General features: G+C 47.6%; 1 protein-coding gene across 6 annotated transcripts in view; it reads right to left on the minus strand.

Moving 5' to 3' along the window:
• ZBTB40 (zinc finger and BTB domain containing 40) overlaps window positions 1-20,455 on the minus strand; it is a 41,833-nt gene extending 21,378 nt beyond the window's left edge. For 5 of the 6 annotated variants that reach the window (XM_067311099.1, XM_067311096.1, XM_067311094.1 and 2 more), the window contains exons 1-5: window positions 20,427-20,455; window positions 11,911-12,699; window positions 11,132-11,265; window positions 3,795-3,990; window positions 3,063-3,205 (exon numbers count right to left, since the gene is read on the minus strand). In XM_067311099.1, the coding sequence (XP_067167200.1) occupies window positions 3,063-3,205; window positions 3,795-3,990; window positions 11,132-11,265; window positions 11,911-12,637 (1,200 nt within the window). In that variant the 5' untranslated portion in view covers window positions 12,638-12,699; window positions 20,427-20,455. The remainder of the gene's footprint in view (window positions 1-3,062; window positions 3,206-3,794; window positions 3,991-11,131; window positions 11,266-11,910; window positions 12,700-20,426) is intronic. The other variant, XM_067311095.1, reaches the window with a different exon arrangement.
• Between the last annotated feature and the right edge of the window lie 705 nt (window positions 20,456-21,160).

The following is a 21,160-nucleotide window of genomic DNA, read 5'->3' on the forward strand; positions in this document are numbered from 1 at the left end:
AAATCTCCCCTTCCGCACGCAGCAGGGCTTCTCCATCCCCCCAGCATGTACGGTTCAGGCTCCTCCTGCAACAGCAGATAGTGTTGCTCATGCTGTCATTAACCTGTTTCCTACCTCTGAGGCAGTTTAATGTGAGCATCAAACCACCTAGGCACTGGAGCCAAAACATGGGGAGGGCAGCCCGGGAGAAGGAGACAAAGGAACGAAAGCAAAGAGGGAAAGATAACAGGAGTTGGGGCATGCAAGTTGGACAGAAGCATGGAAATAGAGGGACGGGCATGAGAGAGAAGTGGGAACTACCCTTGCAAAGCAGGAATAGAAAGGTGGGGTGAGACAGGCTGGGAAACCAGAGCGGAAAGGTCTGTAGTCACTTAAGAGCACTGCCTTACTTCAAACAGCGTTCATCGCTGAGTCCCAATGCTCTAAAGCCCCAAGATGTCAGCATATAGCTCAGCCAGCCAGCGGTCAGGCAAAAAGCCCCCTCTGGAAGAGGGTCTGAAGAGAAGAAAAGGTCAGCGGTTCTTATCAGCTACTCTGTCAGCTCCGGGTCCAGGGACATACTGTGGCCTGGTAGCTCCAAGCTCTGCCAAAGACCTAAGCCATGGGTCACCCTGCACGAGGGTGTCAAATGCTCTTCTATTTTATGCAAGATTGCAAGTTCTTACTTAAGGGGAAGAAAAAAAAAAACCAAGCCAACCCCAAATTCTCTACCCTATCTCTCTACATTAAAAAAACACTAGTAAAGCCTCCAAGTTAAGCACCCAAAACGTATGAATTCCAGGTATTAGAGTCCCCCACAAAGCCGCAGATTTACAAAGGGGCTTCACAACACACCACATACTGTTTTTCACCCACAGAAAAACAGATTTGCTCCATGCACAGCTTGGACCAGGCACAGGAAAAATTCTAGTTGCCTAGAAAAAAGGCTGTTACTTGCAAGACTCACGCTTCTCTTGCTGAATAAATATGTAGCTAATGAGGCTGTGAATACAAAAAGAAAAAGGAAAGTCTCATATTTGAGAAACCTTGGAGAACTAGATGCTATCTTTGCTGGCCCAGCATTCTTATGCGATGCTGGATGAATGAGGTAAGATGAAACCTTCAGAAGTGGCTGCTAATTCCATGTACATTTTCCTGGCACTCCACCCGAGACAGCAAGATCTCAACTGCACGTATGCCACAGGCCCACCGTTTCAATCAGCTTAACTCCTTTGAAATAATTAAGCACTTTTCCACTTATCAGTGGGGGAAATAAGCCAAATCTTAAAAAAAAAAAAAAAGGCAGCTCAAGGTCAGTCTACTCTTGGCAATTTCAGCCTTAATTTCCTGTGCCTCACCTCCCTGTGCACAGCAGAGGAAGAGCTGTGCCTCATCCGAGCGTTCCCAAGGTACGTTCATTTATTTGTCTGGTACCTGTGTGCTAAGACAAAGAGCACGAAGGGAATCCATAGAGAGCAGAAGGATTTTGTATTCAGAGCAGGGTTTGGAGGCTCTGCAGCAAACGCAGTTCGGGAGCGTACACCGACCGACGAGGATAAAAAGAAATACTGAATAACTACCCCTTTACCAAACAAGGCAGGAGTCCCATGAACACAGTAGTGTATGATCATGTAATTAAAGGCTGGATCCTATGCCCAAGAGGCAGAATTATGGTGGCAGAAGGGTTTTGTTTGTTTTTCCTTTTTCCAAAAGAAAGGGAGACAGAACAGGCCTGTATTTTAAATATCTAATTTCACAAAGACAAAAAAGACAGTTTAGGGAAAATGTTCAGCTTTTAAAAGCAAAGGCCATGCGGCGACATGAACAGGCATATATGAAAAATTTTAATCTTTCCACTGCTGATGCAATTTTCATGGCTAAGAGCTCGGCTCCAGGCACCCCCCTAATGGATCTCTGCTGACAGCCGCAATATCCCCAGTAGATGCTGAATCCTTTGCTGCATTCACACTTCTCTTTCCTCGCACATTCCCATTCCAGGCTCAGTCATTCTTCTTTCAGAGGGAAAAAATTTATCAAACACTAGTCACACCTTCAGCCCATAAGGGCAAGGTGGATGCTTCTGCTGGTGGCACCTTCTCGGGTCCTACAACGAGCTGCTTTCAGACTCGGAGCTGCTCCACGTTGGAAGCTTTGTCATTGTAGGAGGGCCCTAAGAAGGGCAGAGTTTTTTAGCCCTCCTATCGTGGCTTCCAGTCAGACTCACTCAGACAGAAAGCAGACATCATTCATGCCACTGAGCACAACAGTACTTTCCACTTGCTATAATCTTGTGCTGGGGGGGGTGGGACAGTGGAAAAAAGTGACATGACAAAGTAGGACAGAAGGTCTGCAAGCTGTGTACCGAAAGCAGCAGGCCAGGGCACCTTGCAAGTATCAGCAGCATAGGCAGCCCCCCCCAGAACACAAAAGAAAGCGGATGATACACAATATTTTGTCCTCTATGCCTTCTGAAAAATCAGCATACCTAACACAATTGCTTACAGGAAAGCATTAGTTCCCCCCGCCAAGCGCTGCATTCGACACATCAAAAAAAAAAGCGTCAGTGGATGTGGTACGCTTATAGGCAACCGTGTGCCCAGAGTTAAAGAAAAGAAATCCTCGGAGAGTTATCTGAAAGGTAAGACGATGACTGAGCTTGTACCATCTACCTGGCAGGCAGCAGGCTGCACAGAGGTTTTAATGGCTCTGTGGAAACTAAGCTGTAACACAGAGCCCCACGCCTTCTCGACACTCGCAAAAATACAGTTTTCAGATCCTACAAGGAATGCTAGGCGTCTCCTCTGCCCCAGGCTCAGCTAGCAGGAGCATTTGGCACAACGCTAGGCGGTGCTCATCCTGATCTCGAGGTTACCTTTGCAGTTCGGCTTTCAATATTCCCGCAGTCCAAAAGAGAAGGACCCGAAACAACTAACATGTGCAGTCTGGGCTGTGCAAAGGGCAGAAGGCAATCACCAGGCGAGGCTAGCACATCGCTTGGCAAACCACGTGGTGAAAAGGTGCCTTGCAGACACACACTCACACCCCTCACACATACAGAGCTTTCCTTATTTCAGATTTGTTACCCGTTTCTCCAAGGCAGTCAGGAATCCCTCTTCTGCTGTTTCCAGGAACTCTACAATGGGGCTCAGCTGTGTTACGCTCTGGATAAGCTCTTCCCTGCAATCCAGTAGAAGAGCAGCCAGGGTCTTTTTCTCTTGTGCGCTCTCTGGGGGGAAAAAAAGATTCAGAAACACAAGAAGAAACAAGTCAGTTTGAAGGAACTGACAGGCTCCTGAAGCGAGTGAGACTTTGTGAAAGATCTAAGTGAATAGCGAAGCTCATCCCAAGCACAAGCAGCAGAGAAAAAAAACACTTTACTATTCTCTTTAAACTCTATGAAAGAAAAACGTCTCATTTATCTAACAGAGCACAAAGCCATAAAGCAAGCTGGAGGTTAACACCAGGTTTGCAAGGCCACTGCTTTGTGTCAGACTTGAGCAAGAAAGGAGCTTTCAATCCTGAGGCACAGCTGCGCTCTGACCCACACCAGCTGCACAGCCATCGATCTGGTAGCGATGGCTAGAGAACACTCCCAGGAGCCCCGTGCTTCCCACAACCCCACTGCCGTGGGATGGAAATGCTCCAGGATCTTGGCAAGCACGCAATAAGCCTACTACATATCACGAGGATACAGGGCCTGAACAAAACGCTAAAGCACTGCAGCCTGCCAGGGGGACAAGAACAGGTTTTGGAAGACCTGCTTTGCCTACGCATTTACACACCCGCTTTGCCAGAGGCTGTACCCACTTCTCTACCTGTGTGCTGCAGGGCTTCTCCACCATCCAGGTCCCTCTCCAAGAGCGCTGCTTTTAGCCTGGGATTCGTGTCTTGAAACAGCTTCAAGAAAGACACAAGGGTTTGAGCATCCAGACTCTGCTCGTCCTTCACTTTGCCCAGCAGTTTCTTGAACACCGATTCTTCTTCCACCTCTTCCAAACAGGCCACCAGTGCCTACAGGAGAAGGGGTAAATGCAGGGAAGGTTTAACAGAGTCAACCGTACAGATTTACACTAAAAGCACAATCTCAGCTTTTTAGTTCGGGGGCAGTGGGTGTAGAAACTAAGCTCACTGGCAGACAAGGCACCTTGCATTGAACTCAGCCACAGGAAACGCTCCGTTTTGCAGCCATCCGTCCGAGGAAAGATGGTAGCGAGTCCCATTTGCCAGCTTTTATCTTCACAGTGAGTCAGAGAAACTGCAGCTGGTGAATGGCCCTATTCCAGCACCAAACAGATCTCTTGAGACAGGACCTTCTTCAAGAGTCAAGTGCCAATAATTTTAAGGGACCTAATAAAACATGTTTAAAACGCTGCTATTTTGGAAGTCTATGGCTAGGACAAGGAATATTAGATTATACTGCCAAAAAAAAAATCACTTGCATAGGAAGTGGAGCATTTTAAATAGGTGTCATCTAGGAAAGTCTGTCCTCAAGTCGCAACAGAGTCGTACCTCCCAGCGAAAGCTTTCGGCTCAAGCTTTGGAGATGATGCACACAAATGCCGGGTGTCATGAGCTCTTGGCACGCCTGGCAATCAAGCCAAGAGCGCTAAAATCCACTCCTGTGACCCAAAATGGCAACCAGAGGCAAACATGCCTGCATGGTTCGAGAAATAAAAGGAAAAGAAGTAAGCTGGAACTCTTACTCCCATTTCCCTGGAGCCCTTTAATGCTGTAAATATTACCCCTTAAGACACACGCTCCCTAGCTCTCAAGGAGAGAAGCCAGCCTTTCAGAGCAGGCGTCCTTTATTGGAGACTCCAGGGATGCTATAAAAGTACCTTTGAAGTAGAGAGCTTAGCCCAGCTCCAGAGAGAACGGCCATTTTCTGCTGTCATTGTCATTTTTATTTCTATGATAAAAAGGCTGAATGTAACTGCTTGAGGCCGCACCAGGGGGATGGTGGACTTGCTCTTCCTAGCTGGTGTAAACGCTCATATATTAGGGCTGTGACAGCACGATGACCTATTGCAAAGAGTATCCACAGAGGGAGAGCTGCAGGAGTCCCAGCTTTTACCTGCTAACGGCGTTTTTCCTGCTGAACAGAGAGACACGGACATGAAGGACTCCGTTATAAAGGACTAAAAGAGATGCAGCAGACATGCTGAAGAACAAACTTTAAGGGTTTTTTTTTTTTTTTTTAATGCAAACATCAGTTTGTAATGAGACTTGATAACCAGACCGTGTTTGTTCAAGGTTTGCAGGCCTGGCCCCTTCCAGATGGGGCTGATCCTGTAAAACGCAAAATGCTTTGACTCATCTTCCCAAAGGTGTTCACAGCACCTTGCCAAATATAGGGTTCCCCCCTCCCGCATATGGATGAAACGTAACTTGCACTTTTGCAATCTTGTTTTAATTAAAAGAAAAAAAAAAGGCAGCACAGCATTGCTACCCAGAACTCCAGATAACAGCCCTTCCTTAGTGCCTGCTTTCAGTTAATGGAAATGAGTTTTCAGAAGCTGAAAGGCTCCGCTATTTATAGTCTCTTTCTGAAGACCTTTCCTCAGACACATTGCTCAATGGGAACAACAGCCTTTTAGCATGGTGCATTTCAGAGTTGCTTCGAACCACTGACAATTCCCCAAGATCCTGGAAGAACGGGAAAAAGACTGGCGTTAGCTGGAATCCCAGCTTCCTTTCACTTGGAATTAAGGTTGTGAATCCTTCTCAATGCAAAAGGCTTGAAGAGCTAAGGCCCACACTGCACAAGCATTACAACCTGATCCATTAGGCTTTCGCTGGCTGGGGCACTTGCAAAATCCTTCACGGACAAATCCACGCAACTATTTGGCACCCAGCAGCTCCCGTTGGCTGTGTTCATACCACCATATCAGCTCAGTCATCCTGCTCAAGCCTAGCGTTCACCCAACCTGCCTACCCATCAGCACGCTCTCAGCTTCCAGGCAAGTGACAGGCTTTTCGGGGGGGAAAACCAAGGCACCAAGGGCTGGCTTAAACTTGAGCTGTGTTCAGCATCCATTGGGAAATCTAGTCCTAACTGAGGGTGTCAGTTCTGGTGTCCACGATGCTCCTAACAGCTCACAAACGCGCTCAGTATCGCAACGATCACACCCCACGAGAAAGTCCTCTCAGCACCAGTTCATCTCAAACTTCCCTATTTCCACTGCAGCCTTGAGGCAAGCTCTCAACAGGAATTTCCGCAAGAAACACCCCAGAGTTTGTAAAAACTCTCCTGAAAGCATTACTGGAACAGCATATGTCATTGTTAATGCAGTTCTTTAAATTTAGACCAAGTCCTGTGATCAAACATCACATGCATTTTTCATGCAAGGTCAACCCGCAACCAGAATATGATCCTGCAACTTGCACTCTTCAAAGATGATTTGCATTATCCCACCGTGTTGCGTTGAGCCACTGAATTCCCATGGATCTGAATCTCACATTTATCTACAAGCTTCTCCAGAGATGAGGGGAGAGAGGGGAGGGCAGAGCTGGGTCTGTGGGGTTACCAGCCCAAACAGCCACTGCGTCTTCCCTGTACACGGATGAGCACAGAATTATCTTGGGGCTTTTCATGTCTCACCGATAAACCCGCTCACACTGTGAGAGCACGTCTCAAGTCTGAGAACTGCTGGCTCAGAAGCAGATCTCAGCAAAAAGCCACTTTTATAACTATTATTGCATGATCTCCCTTAAACAGCAGCTTTAGAGCTAATGCAAACACCTAAAGGCTGGTGGGAGAGATCTGCAAAGTACAGGCTGGAAAGGCACAAGATTCAGGGTCAAAGCAGAAGCTAGTTTCCCCTCAAACCCTTCCCTCACTCTCACAAGCCAAGGCATGTTCAGTTAACAACAACAACTCACCCTTGAACAAGGGAAATTCTGCTTCAATAATTCAACCCTATTTACAAGCTCTCAGAGAAAAGCTGCACGTACCATTCTGCGAGCAGCGAAGTCTGCTATTGCATGAGGCCTGAGGTTTATAAAGGGGACGACTCCATCAGGAAAGTTTCAGAGACATCACGATCAGTTTGCTGCGAATGGAAGTTGTTGGGTTTTTTGTTTGTTTTTTTGTTTTTTTCCTTGAGTCATTTTTGAAGTGCACAAGATGAAGCACACGTAGAAGAGCCATCACAGCCTTGCATCCCAGCGCAGGCAGAGCCATTACCCACACGGCCCAGACAGCACAGGGACTGGTTCAACATATCTAGACCACAGAAACTGCTAGGCTATAACCAAACCATGAAGTTAATCAAGCATCACTGTGCACACAGTGATCACAGAGGAAAAAAAACTATGCTCCCATTTGCCATTCAGACACCTGAAAGCCCTTTTGGTTTTTCAAACTTGCATTTGTACACGACTGATAGGAGCCTCCAAGCATCGGTTTGCTCTGCACAGCAAGAACAAAAGTCCTAGGATACTTGCGTGGAAGTTTTGGTTGAACAGGGGAAGAAAAGCTCCCAAGCTTTGCCACGACGAAAAAGAGCAAACCCGCAAGCTATCGCTCCTAATCAAGATGCAGAAGATACAGGAGGCTCATTTCTTATGCCGCATCCCGAAATTCCTGCAGCTGCAAACAAAGGATGACAATAATTGGACAGGCCTGTATACAATGGAAATGATCCACAAGCACAGTGACATCTATTTTACAGGGGAGAATCAACACTCCTCCACTTCATCTGAACCCAGTAGTGGAGGGAACAAATGAGCTGTGCAATAATTTGAATTGAGTTTCTCTTAAGAGAGCCCAGGAAGATAAGACTTGACACAGGCAAAGCTCTTCTATGCTTCCCCAAATTACTGCAATTTCAGGCTCGTTCTCAATTCCAAGCAGGTTTCAACCAGGCCAAAACCAAATTAGATAGGAATAGTTTATGTGAGATACACAGAAAGATTCTAAGCAAAAAACAGCCCCCCCCCCTCCAAAAATCACATCTCCCTAAATAGAAAACCAACTCGTCAAGGGTACGTCTGCATTTTTCAGCCCAGGGAACAGAAAGTAGGAGCAAACCTAGAGAAAAGTAAGGGTTTTCAGAAAAGCCAACCTGCACCGTTTTTCCTCGGGGGAAAAACCCGTGACCTAACAAATCTCAGCCGGATGTACCAGGAAATAAGGAAGCACTGCCCAAGGGGAGAAAACAGGAGCATAGCATAAGCCCTTCCTCGGCAAGGCCATGCGCCCGCGGTAAGGAACAAGGCACCTATTCATGGACGGGGAAAAGTCACAAAAAGCTAACGAGCAAAGGAATAGGAATACGGGAGGGTTACGTCCAAGGCAAACTCCCGCTGAAATCCGAGGAGGCCAAAAGCCAGAACAGCCTCTGCTTTAACAGGCAAAATCCCCACAAACACCCACAAGCCGCAGTCCCGTGCCTTGCCCAGGCTTTGTCGTCAAAAATACAATACCGCTCGCCTGGACGGAAAAATCTACCCACAAAAGCCTCGTGAGCAGGAGGAGGACGTGCGCGAGGGATGGGAACTCTCTCCTCGGCCGCAAGGCAAGCGCTACCTGCCAAATTACTTACTCCGAAACAAAGGCAGCTCGCGGTTTCATTACGGCCATCTCCCCAGCTTCAAAACCGACTTTTACGTGCCCTGAGGCAGCCAAGAGACTTCAAGCAAATGACTGGTAAAATAATACAATAGGAGAGGAAAAAAAAGGGGGCGGGGGGGGGAAGAATTCATTGACTCCTTCCACTGACACAATTTCAGCCTTAATTACAGATCTCGAGCTGGGGGCTTTCGAGCTGAACTTGCACTTTAAGCGCGACTTGAAAACGCGCCACTGCATTTCCCCCAAAGAAAACTCCAGGCCTCTGTGGGGAAAAAAGCTACTCCCTCTGCTGGAAACAGAGCCTGGATTTGGTGATGGTGCCTACAGATCCTGCTTATCCCAGCGGGGAGCCCAAAAAGTGATAGGTCTGGCTGAGCTGAGAGTTTCCGTCTAAGCCCTTGCTTACAATAGGCTGCAGTCCCCCCTCCTCTCCCCATTACCTTCGGGGCTGACACTTTTCATGCTTGTCGCAACCGAGAAGTGATTTTTCTGGAAGGCTTAAAGAAAATCCATTTCTCATTTATTCAGCATTTATTTATAGCTACAGAAAAATTGTCCAGGTGCCATTCTGCGGTCAGATACCCAAACTATCTCTGAGCTCTAAAACTTCCCGTTTGGATCCCGCCACCACAACTCGTTTGGGAGCCAGAAGGGCAGGGCCTGGCCCACGAACCTCATCTGCAGGACCAGGGCTTTAGTGGCGTTGAAGAAACAAGAAACATAACCGTTACTACAAAAATTAAAGAAAATGGAGTTATTAAGCCACAGCAGAAGGAAGCCCGTGTATCTCCCTGGTACACAGGGCCTGTCATTTTGCATGTGTTGTTCTGTCCTGCAACAGTGGGAGGCAACATAAGCAAGCGAGGAGAGCGTGCACACATGGGTTATGTATACAGCATGGTGTGGTAGAGCTGCCAGATCCCTCCTGGCACAGCATCCATACACATCACACTAACACAACACCCTCTGTTAGGCTCTGTTCCAGTCGCAGGACCAATTGCCAAGGTGCAGAATAGGTAAAACCTTAAAACTGGCTTAGTTTTTAATTAGGAAGATGAGAGAGCAAACAAAAATCTAATCCTTCTGTAGGGTACGTGTGGATTCTGAGAAAAAAACACTCAGAGGTGCCTGTCAGCCCAGCCAGGCTTGGGCTTTCTACTGCAAACACGAATTAGGACCTACTTCTTCCTAGAACCCCAGGGGTTTCAAGTTCAGCACCATCAAACAAGTCTTGTGAAGGTCACAGCAGTTAAGGGAACAAGGACTTCTCTCGCACAAACATTCAAAGGTTCATCAGAAAAGAAATTTGCATTTCCCAACTTAAGGGAATTCTCCTCCCTGCTGTCACTGTAATATATTTTTTTCTAATAAAGATGTTGGCTTGGGTTTTCAAAAGCAGAAAGTTGTCATGACCAAAACAACCCATGTTGCACAGTCAAACTGGTACTATAGCACCCAGCTGACAAATCCACATGGCTTTCCATCCAACAAGCCTTTGAGACAGAGAGATCTTTTCAGCCCAGCGTCCCAAGAAACAGGATTTCCAGGGTTTGAAAGGTCGGCTAACCGTGAAGCTGCTGAAGTGTAACAAAATAGTCACGCTTTTGTTTTTATACATGCAGAAAAGGTAAATGGGGCAATTCGTGCAATTGGACAGTCTGACCTAAGAGCAGCTCCATTAAAAACAAAGCCTGTATGAGTTAAACAAATTTTTATATATATATATCATGGTACGATATTCGCTCATATAATGGCCACAGCTCTTTCCCCAGATACTGTGTTCAAGAAGCAGAGGGCTGCCAGTGTAAGTGTCCACCTGCGGACTGCTATAATCATTTTCAGGCTCCTCATGCCACTGCACAGTCGTTATGCAAATCCAGTAATGACAGTAGTGCTGCTGTGGAAGTAACTCACCGTTTTTTTTGGTGGCTTTGAGCCGACACAATGGCTGGCATCTGGCTACTATCGTTCAAAGCCCAGAATATCCTGCAGTAATAACCAAGCACCCATTTCAAATATCCCTCAACATTAACTTGAGCAGCATTTGTCAGCAACAACTGCTTTTAAAATGGCACGTTGCCACAAGAAGCGCCATGGGATGACGGGCCAGCACGCCGCGCATCTGCAACCCCTTCCAATGCTCCTTAGGAGAGGTCTGCGATACGCAGAACAGAGCAGATGCTCCACGGCAAGCCTTCGCTGAGGGCTCAGGAAGTCTATTTTGGGATCTCATGTGTCAGTCATTTATAAATTGATACAGTTCCTAAAGTATTTGCCATAAACAGGAGGAGAGAAAGCAATGTGGAAGCTCCCCTAGAACGCAATGAAGATGTCTTCAGGGCAGCGCATGTGCATACATTTCTTTACCTACACGCACAAGCAGCTTGCTCTTACAGATGTTTCTCTCTGGGGTGTTGTTCAGGGGAGCACATGTTGCCCTTCAAAGATGGCACCAGAGCACCTGTTTCCCCAAAAAGATTTTCTAAACAGGGCCTAAACTATTCTAGCCCTCAGCAGGGTGGACCAAAAAAAAACCAAACCACAAAGGTGTATCATTTATCCAGTAAACACACCTACCTCCCTTTGAGAGGCATCAATTTCTTGGTACTCTTCTAGTCTTTTCAGCACAGTCTGGACATCAGAAAGGGCCTCAGAGAAGACACTTTCATACCGAAGAAAGAAATCCAGTTTACAGCTTTTGCTCTCTGCTGCTGTGAGAGAGAAACAAGATGAGTTATCCGCTAATTGAAGGGATTCGCAGAAAGCATCATGTGATTGAAAGGCATCAGTTTGTAACCAGTGTATTGGCTATAATAGCAAAACTGTGACTCATAAATCCCTTCTAAAGATATCGTGCAGCCTGGAGGGAAAACCAACAGTTTCTTTAACACTAGTTATATATGGAACATTTATTTTAAACCCAATACAGCCTCTGTTTTCCTCCCATGCTGAACAGGAGTTTAAAGGATAAGGTAGCACTAGTAGGCATCTCTGTTCACTTATTATACAGATAGTCTTATTCGCCTCATGTTCTGCACTGAACGCAGACTCCACGGTATGTCAGATGCAAGCACATCCACAGGTGAGAAAAGTATGGTAAAACGGTATGAGTGAAACAACCCCAAATGCCAAAGGAGGATATCGCACAGTGCCAAGGGAAGAAGCCCTTACAGAAAAGCAGTAGATTTCAGTGCTGCTCACAACCCAGGACAGACTTGAAAAAAATAAACACACCCCAAAACAAACAAAAAAACCCACACACCACATAAAAAGATCTCCCAAAACGGGAAAATAAGAGTCAACACAGTTGCAAATCGCTATGAGGCAATGCTGTGTCCAGACCTTTAATCCCTCACCTAAATCACCAATTCTCCCCCTCTTCTCCAGAGGCTCAGCAACTTCCTCTTCCACACAGCCATCCCGCTCTGCATGGGAATGGTGATCTGAATGAGAGCTTGACTCTTCCCTGAAGGATTTGGAGTCACTTGGCATTATGTCCTGATGAACCAAAGTGTGATTCGTGGTAAGTTCCTGGCCAGAAACATCTGCTTCCATTTCTGCCTCTGCAGGGCCAGGAGAAGAGGAAGCTTTCTGAGGGAGTAAGGTATCTGTTTTTACTTCAGAAGGAGGTTTCTCAGCTTGGGGTGGATTATTAGCTTTATCATCGTTTGCAGATGAGTCTGCTGCCTGGCTGGAGACATCTCTCACTACCTGATCCTGAGTCGAACAACTGATGAGGTCTCTGAGGAGTTTTTTGCAACTAACAGCCACATCAAACATTTGCAGACTATCTGCCACAGAGATGACTTTGGTGAAGTTGTGTTTCCCCAACGGGAGTTTACCAGTGTACATCATCTCCAGCAAGAGCGCAAACTCCTCCGGGGTCACCACCGAAGCATCTATGGAGATGGTGTCTGTGCTATCCAACAAGGATTTAAAAAGCAGACTGGCAGCAGCCAGAACAACCTTGTGCGCTCTAAAATGCACAGTCCCAATGAAGATGGTGCAATCACAAAACTGCTGCTCTTTGCAGAGAGCGTACAGCTGCTGCAGCAACTGCTTGCTGTAACTGGGAAGCTCCATGGCTCCTACAGTCTGTCGGCCTCGGCTTGCTCTGGGGTCCACGCTGTTTTCACAAGAACCAGCTAGAGAAGAAACAAAGGATCCCATTAGCACTTTGCTCAGCGAGTAGCAAGATGGAAACAAACAATAAGCTAACATTACTTTCCAGTTTACACCTCCTACTAATTTACTATGCCGCAATTAAGTGGTTACAGCAAGAACGAGCCCCACTCCGAAGTCATGTTCTCAAAATTCAGCAAGTTACCCCACTGGAGCTGAAGAGTCTAGATACTGTCCAAACAGAAACACTTGAGAAAAAGCTTGGGAAGGAATACTAAGTCCCAGAAATTGTGAAAAGGAAAGAAGAGACTCCCTGACATGTCTCCTAACTTTGGGCTCAAAGAGGTGCGAATACTCTTCAGATCAGGTACCACAATGCCACACTTTCGTTTGTATCCAGAAAGCAGAGTTAATGCTGAATTCAGCAGCTAAGTTTCTAAAAGGGCAGGTGGGGCGCCAGTGCAGGAGGATCTGTTCAGACTATCAAAAGCAGAAGAGAATTTGAGGTGCTGGTTTTGACCTATAAAGCACTAAATGATTTGGGACCAGTTAAGCTTCCCCCCACAACACAGCTAAGATGAGCAGGGACACCAGAGCTGTGAAAGTTTCGGGGGGTCTTCAGCACTTCCTTTCTGAGCACACCACAGTCCTAATTCACTGACTTACAAGCGACATGGTAAGATTCACGTATTTTCCCCAAGCTGTAAATCCTAGGAGGACCAGCAGGCAAAGACAACTAATAACAGACATCCGACCTTGGCTGCTGCATGATGATTAATTACGGGACAGAGACAGCACTGAGTCACCCAGAAGACACATTTTTGACATGTCAGGAAGCACCCACATCAGATGTTATCCTCATCTTCCTTGCTGTGCCCTGTAAGGACCCCAAATCACTCCCAGGCTTCTGAAAAACAATACAACATTTGGAGAAAGAGCTCGGAAAGCCAACAAAATTGCCCTGTGCCTCCAAGCTTAGCAGGGGAGCAACTCCCCAGCCACCTGGGCAATCACAGGGCCCAAGCTGCTACTTTCTGTTGCAATGGCTATGATGAGCGAGCGCTACATCAGTTTGCAAGCTCTGCCCTTAAGGACCTTTACGCCTGATTTTAGAGCATTCATGGGAACAAGGGAGAGCAGACAATATACAGGAGTGAGAGGCAGAAGTCCAGAGTCCTAAACCCATCTCTGAGATCCTCTCTAGCCTTTTTCTTCCTGTTGAAGCAGGGAGAACACTAATAGGGCATCTGCCAACAGAATTTTTATCAGCAGGATACCTAGACTTTTTATCCAAGCTAGACAAGATAAAGATGTTACTGCCTTGTCTACACACTAGGACTCCTAACACTGGTGCTGGCGGTGGTGCTGCAACAAATCAGCATAAGTGCTAAAGGAAGAGCTCCAGGATGGACACAACATACATGACCTTCAACTGCTTAACACCTCTGCACCCAGCTTCCTCCTCTCCCACAGGAAACAGTGATATTGCCTGTCATCAGGGCAGGAGGTTCAATGAGCTGATGCTCGTACACCACTCCGAAGTACTGCTTTGCAGACAGGCAGGATTATAACAAGGAGCGAATCCCAACTCACAGCAGATTCCTGCAGGTGGGGAAGCAGATGCTGGGCAAGCTGGTGCTTTGCTCCTGCAAGGTGCTGACCCATGCAGAGTTTGGACTTCGCAGGAGGCCCGTGGACAAGCTTCGGCACAGCAGCAGCTACCACATCTGCAGGAAGGTAGAAGGAGCCAGGAGCCATCATTTCATACAAAGCTGCAGATGGCCGAGCAACTTGTTGGTGGCTTACTATGCACCTTGTTTTTCAATCATCAGAAAACCAGAATAAAGTCATTAACCGTCTTTATACCACCTCAAAGCAGAGGTGGTCACGCTCTCCATCTGAATACCTCTGAGGGAGTGCATGGGGTTGGAGAGCGCTTTCCCTGAAGGCAGGAAAACCTAAGCAATTACTGATATCTCATCCTCCTGTTTCCGAGGAGTCAGAGCACACTTCATTTCTCCAGGCACATCGGTAAGGTAAGGCAAGGCTGTGGCTCACCTCTGCTACTTTCCAAGTCTCAGATCCACCTCCTCTCACCCATGCACAGGACTGGCCACCTGTGCTTCAAGCCTATTAAACACACCCACACTCCACTATCCTCCCACACTGTTGTAAATTAGGAATAATTAAGCTGAAGCCAGCAGAGTTGCTGTTGTATGTGGGAGAAGAAAGCCATTTCTTTTGCCAGGCTTAATGTAAAAGCAGCGTTAGTCCACCCACTCCTTCCCTGGAAGCTGAAGAACTTCCAGTATCTGGAATGAAATTGGGTCTGTTAGTTAAGTAATAATAGCTGTGGCTCTTCTTACGAAAGGACAAGCAGGAAACATCTATGCCCGGGAAGAGGAGAAGTCTGCTGACTTTGCCATGGATCGCCTTATCCACAAAATTAGTCTCTTCCACAGACGCATGCTGAAAGCAGCAGTGCCTTCTGCTCACTGTTCCTGGCAAGAGTACAGAAGATATATTTGCCCATCATAGCCCCAAACAGTCAAGCTCTAAGCAGCCTTGCGGTACCTCTCTTTCTTTATTACACCAATTTGGAGCACTGGCATATGTGTTCTGAGCAATTACATCAGATATATTTGTGGAAATATATTTTATTTCTTTAATTACAGGGTCTCAAACATCCAGCACTGCCAAAGAGAATAGACATTTTTTAACTCTGTATCCTCTTCGGAGCCAGGCTCAAGGATGGGACTAGTGGGTTTTTTTGTTTGCTTAGGAATTTCAAGTTTATGGTAAAACATGATTTAGGTGTGCTGCTTCTGGGGCCTCTGACACCTGGTCCTGCCAGCTTGCTGGCTTAGAGGGAAGATGCCAGTGTGGTTTAGGAGTTTAGGTTCCACCAACTTCCAGTGAGACCATAAAGTCGATCAATTTGAGCCAACTTTTCAAAAAACACCTAAAATTCATAAGGCTGCACTGAACCATGAATTGATAAATGTTCTCCTGTCACCCTAAAGCAGCAGTTACCATCTGGGCCCGCTCTGAGGACTTCCACACCAGCAAAGATTAACCCAAGTACAGGAGGACCACGACAGGCCTGCAGCAAACATCACTGTCCATAGTCCAGTTTCAGTTATTTCTTCCTTTTCACTTTTTCCCCACAGAAACAAGAAATAAGAACACCCCAGTACTACCTACATAACTGAAAAAGAGTTTCCAAATTAAATTATTTCTATTCATTATTCATATAATTACTTCGATCCACACTCAACAAATTCAAAGCCTTCCACATCACTAGGTTCATCAAAAGATAATTGAAATTTAGGACTGAGCACTTTAGCAATTAGATACTGAAGAGATAGAAGCTCCAAAGATGCAGTAGATTAGACCATCCCTCCCTTGCAGTTATGAGGCTGCCACAGTACTCTCACACCATTAGAAAGCTGTTATCATCAAGCACAGGAAGAATGTTAATGCCACTACAGCATCAGCAAAAGGATCTCATGCGCCATTCACTGCCATAATTAAGGGCTTTTACAAGGTGCTGACCAACACACCTGCTGACATCAATAAAATGATCCCCAAACCTACTTTCTGCATTGATTAGTAGGATCCCAGTGAACAACTTGAAAGTGCATTTCATGCCAGAAATTCTTCTTGGGGATGTACAGGGCGCAGGCTTTTCTTAGCTTAAAAAAAAATATATTGCTGCATCGCCAAGAACTTAAGCAACACCATAATGTGGCTTTTTAAATGCCCAAACCCGCAGTCTTGTGCTCCCTCTGCTGACAGCACCTTGCTCCCAAACACTGCTCCCAGCGTGGTGCAGTACCAGTGATAAATGCAATGCACAGACAGATAGCAAAGCCTACTAAGAGCAACCTACGGCCCCCAGTGCAAAAGTGCAAGGAGAAACCACTTTGTATGCAAGCGCTAAAAACCTTAAACAAAGCAGGCAGCAAAACTAAAGTGAACGGGAAGAGATAAGCAAAGAGGAAGAATCTAACTCCTCTGTCCTAAGTAAATATCACTTTTGTTATAGCTGATTGGGGGGGGTCTCATGGGGGCACCCCCATCAAGCCTCTTGCTCTCTGCGTTCCCTCTTTGCTTTCTGCTCAAGGCAACCAAAAGCTGAACCGGTCGTTGGAACAAGCTCAGGTCTCAGCCCGGAAAAGCTTCCCACGGCCATGAGACAAGCTCACCCCATTGCTGCTCGTTTTGCACTTATTCAAAGGCTCTTTTCAAAAAGCTCTCATCTAAATCAATAAATGCAGAGGAGCAGAGAGTAGAGATTCGTTCTCTTGCATTCCTTGGCCCTGCAGTCCCTTGGGTATTACAGCAATCTCCAAGCAATGGGAGACCTTCTGTTTTTAGCTCTGAGCCAATGGGGGAGTTAAGGACAGCGACAGCCTTAACTCAGAATCTAAATACTTTTTGCGGGTATTTACCAGTTTCCTGTTTTCTCGTTACTGAGATGATGACCTTATGGAGAGGGTTATTGGAAAGCCGGAAAATTATGTACTGCAATTCAATTTTCTTTCCTCTCCCACCAAAAGTAATTCAGTCTTTGAAGAGCTGAAAGAGGCTGAGGGGTCATTACCTTTCTCTAGGGTGCTCCGAAGGGCCAGAGCAAGCAGAACTCTGAGGATAATGTAAAATTCAGTCTGAGGAGCCAGGGCACACCAATCTGTTTTTCAATCTATTTTATTTCACTTCAAAGCATCAGCGCAGGCAGATAACAGAGGAAAACAAGCAACACTTTGACTATATTCAGTGTTCCTCAGTCTTTAAAGGCAGCAGAATACACGTCACGGAAAACAAGCAACACTTTGGCTATCAGTCTGCACTGATGCTCTGAATGGAGCTATAATAGACTGAAAAAAAGAACTGGCATGCTGCAATTCTTAACAGCAAGTTTTCCATTAACATTCAAAGCAAGGATTGTTGCCTATTTCTCTGGGAACAGGGCAGTCCCAATCAGAGAATAAAATGACACAGTGGAAGACCAACACAAACCCAAAGTTTGCTCCAGCCTCCGTTCGTCCATGTCTCACTGTGCCCAAGAACACTGAAAGTGCTAATTATGTTTTGCAGCTTTCCATAACATCCTCAGGAAATAAAAGTCGGACCTCTGAACTCCTGCTTTTCAAGTAGGTTTACATCAAACAAGATTCCATGCTGTAATTTGTTAGTGGCTATTTAAAAAATAACAACAACAACAACAACCAAGCACAAAAACACTGCTTTGAAAAGCTTCTGTGATCCAGTTGGCAGTGAGTAAAGTGCAGGAGAAGATACTCCTACCTAAAACCAAGGGCAGATGATGCATGATGCACATGTACAAATCCCTGAACTTCAGATCAAAAGGTTTCTTGAAGGTCAAAAGAAAAAGCTTTAAAATGACACTGCTCAAGCACAGTCAGCCCAAAACACAGACCTATTATTCCCTGAGACCTGTTAGTAAGGTTCATACAACGATACTCTTCCAAAACAAATCCCTCTCTGCCGATCTATTGAAATGAGGCTGGCTATCCTGCTCTCACAAATTGCTTGCACAGCAAAAGAAGAGATGGTGGAAGAAAACAGGAGAAAATAAGGGATTCTCAAATGCTGAACCAAAAGAAGTGACTCTCAGCCCTACTGGAGGGACAGCATTTAAAAGCCAGCTTCCTCCTCAGGGCTGGCCATGGAGACATACTGAGCTGACCAAGAAACCAAACAAGGCAGGAAAATGAAAAAAAAACCAGAGCAGTCAAAAGGACTAACCCCTCAGAAGGGCTTGGAACAGCTGATAGGAAATTGGGAAGGAAACTATTCCAGAAATTGAAACATCTCAGTCCTTTATTCCATCTAGCCCTAACTTTCATGTGCCTGACTGAGAACAAAATTCAAAGTTAAGTGCAGGGGCTCCATAGGCAGCACTTGGGAGGATTTAATCTATGAACTGAATCTATCCGGAGAGCATACCAGGAGGCATCTGAAATTCCACCCTTTCCACCTCCTGTTTCAAGGCTTCAGGCAGCTGTCTCCATAGCCCTGAGACTCCTTCAGGGCAAACAGACCATTCTTTAAAAGAAGGGAGTGCAGCCGCTCTAAAACACAGCCAGGGAAGGATGTAGCAATGTAAAAGCCTAATAGCATTTACCCAGGAAGCCAACTCACTTCCTGCAGCTCCTGGAAGATATAAACGCAAAGTTATGGTCCAGGCTAAAACAGATGCATTTTCTACCCCTTGTTTAAGCACTATGTGTTGGCAGTTAACTCAAAATACACTGAAAAGAGAGATAAAACAAGCACGAATGAGTGAAGCACAGAGGCTAGGGCAGTCACCTGGGAGAAGACCTTGATTCTGGTCAATGATTCAACAGCTGTTTCTGCAGCATCCTTGGACTGTGTTTGAAACTCCAATTCCTCTGCAAACACAAGACACTTGGTACACCTTAACCAAACAGCTGCAGAACCATGCTGCCTTATGCCATCTATGGTCCAATAAATTAGGCTTGGCAGCCTTCCTTTCCACTGGAGGAAGAGAAATCACCCCCAAGACTTACCTATAGCCTGGCTCAGGTACTCTGTAGTGGGGAGGAGGAAATGGGTTTGATTGACCAGGATTCACCGATATATTTCCCAAAATATCTAACCTGATGTGAGAATAGGCTGCTACTGAAAGGGGCAGCCCTGCTCCTGTCTCCACACCCATGCTCACTCCTCTGCAGCACCTGTGTCAGATTGGTGATCACACAAGGAACTGGATCAGATTGCTGATTCATTGATACAATGGAAAAGCTTGTTCATCTTCTGATGGGTTAGTCTTCCATCAGACCATTTCAGTGAATAGGCTCAAGGGGAGGCCAAACAGCCGCAACACAAAGGAGAGGAACCCTCTGCGGCAGGAGGCATAGAAGAGTGAGACAATTCCTTCTCATCCCTACCCTTAAAAACCTTTCAGGGAGCTCTGCAGCTTCTGCTCAAGAGGGTAATGCAGTGCTCATATAAGTCTAAGAGCCACTACAAGCATATAATGAAAAACAGGTTTGAGAGGTTCCTGATTCCCAGTTGCTGAAGTTCTGGTGGAACCGTTCTTGCTTTTTAGTGTACGTTTTGAAACGCCCTGCCCATATTTATCACAGTAGCCATGCAATCAACCTGCTCCCCTCAGCAGGAAAGGCATGGATAATGGTTCAAATGATGAGGAAGGGGGTTCTTCAGGTTTTTGGCGACCCATGAAACACCTCGCAAACAGCTCGACTTAACAGCCCAGCACCTAAGTTGATTTAGCACCACATTCCCAAGTGGAATCTGCCTCCCAGCCTGGATGACCACAGCGCTGCAGGAAAGGGCAGCCCGGGGGCTGGCTGCGCAGACGGCAAAGCTTAGGACGAGCGAGCTGGTGGCGTTGCCATCTGCCTACCGCTGAGCTTAGGGCTCCCCGAGCAAGAAGAGCCACCCGCGGCCTAGCGGGGAGGGCAGAAGGCAAAGCCCGGGCGCTGCTGGGCCTGCAAACGCGGGGGGGGGGGGGGGGAGAGGCCCAGGCGCAGCTTGGGGTGAGGGGCGCGGGGCTCGCTGGCAGGACAACCGGCGATGGAGGGGGGGGGGAAGCCCCTCCGGGAAATCGGACCCCCTACCCGAGCCCGGCCGCCCCCGGCACCCCCCGGGCCGGGCCCGCACCGCGCTGCGGCCTCGGCGGAGCCCGCGTCGCCGGCACCGGGCCGCGAAGGCCCCGCGGAGCCGTTGCCATGGTTACCTTTATTGGGCGCGGCGCGGCGGACACGGCGCGGGGCGGCAGCGGGAACAATAAAGCTTCAACAACAGCCGCCGCCGCCGCCCCCCCCTCCCCGGCCCCCCCTGGCGGCGCTGGGCCGCGCGCCGCCATCTTGAAGCAGCAGCGGGCCCGCTCCCGCGGCACGTGACGGAGGGGAAGTGAAGGGGGCGGAGGGGTGTTAAAGGAGAGCGGCGGCGGCTGGGCATGCGCAGTTCGCCCCCTTCTTCCCGCCGTTCAGCACACGTGACCCGCGCGCGGGCTTCTCATCCCCCCCTCCCCGGCGGCGCGTGAGGGAGCTGCTCGCCATGTTGTTCCCACCACCGCGGCGTCGGCGCCGTTGCTGAGGGAGGCTGGTGCGGTGGCCTCTCTTGCTGTGCCCCGTCACCACCAGACTTACCTGTGTGCTGGTGCCCCTGCTCCTCACTTCTCGATCCAGCCTTCCTCAGGCTCCTCAGCACCCTCCCTGACTCCCGGCCATCAGCTGCCTCAGCGCCAGCCTCCCTCAGAGCCCCCTCACCGGGGACTGCCCAGGCAGGGCAGGCCCCGAGGTGTGCTACCGCCCCTGAGGGGTGGTAGCAAAGTCTGCTTCTGGATCACCCAATTTTGAGCTGGGAAGACCTGGGCTGTTGGGCAAAGCATAAACAGTGTTATGGGTGTGCTCTGGAGAACTGCTTGTGCAAGGGGAAGGGGTCGGGGGGGATGCAGTCCTGGCAGTG

Source organism: Apteryx mantelli, chromosome 26, assembly GCF_036417845.1.
Source record: "Apteryx mantelli isolate bAptMan1 chromosome 26, bAptMan1.hap1, whole genome shotgun sequence".
Taxonomy (NCBI): domain Eukaryota; kingdom Metazoa; phylum Chordata; class Aves; order Apterygiformes; family Apterygidae; genus Apteryx; species Apteryx mantelli.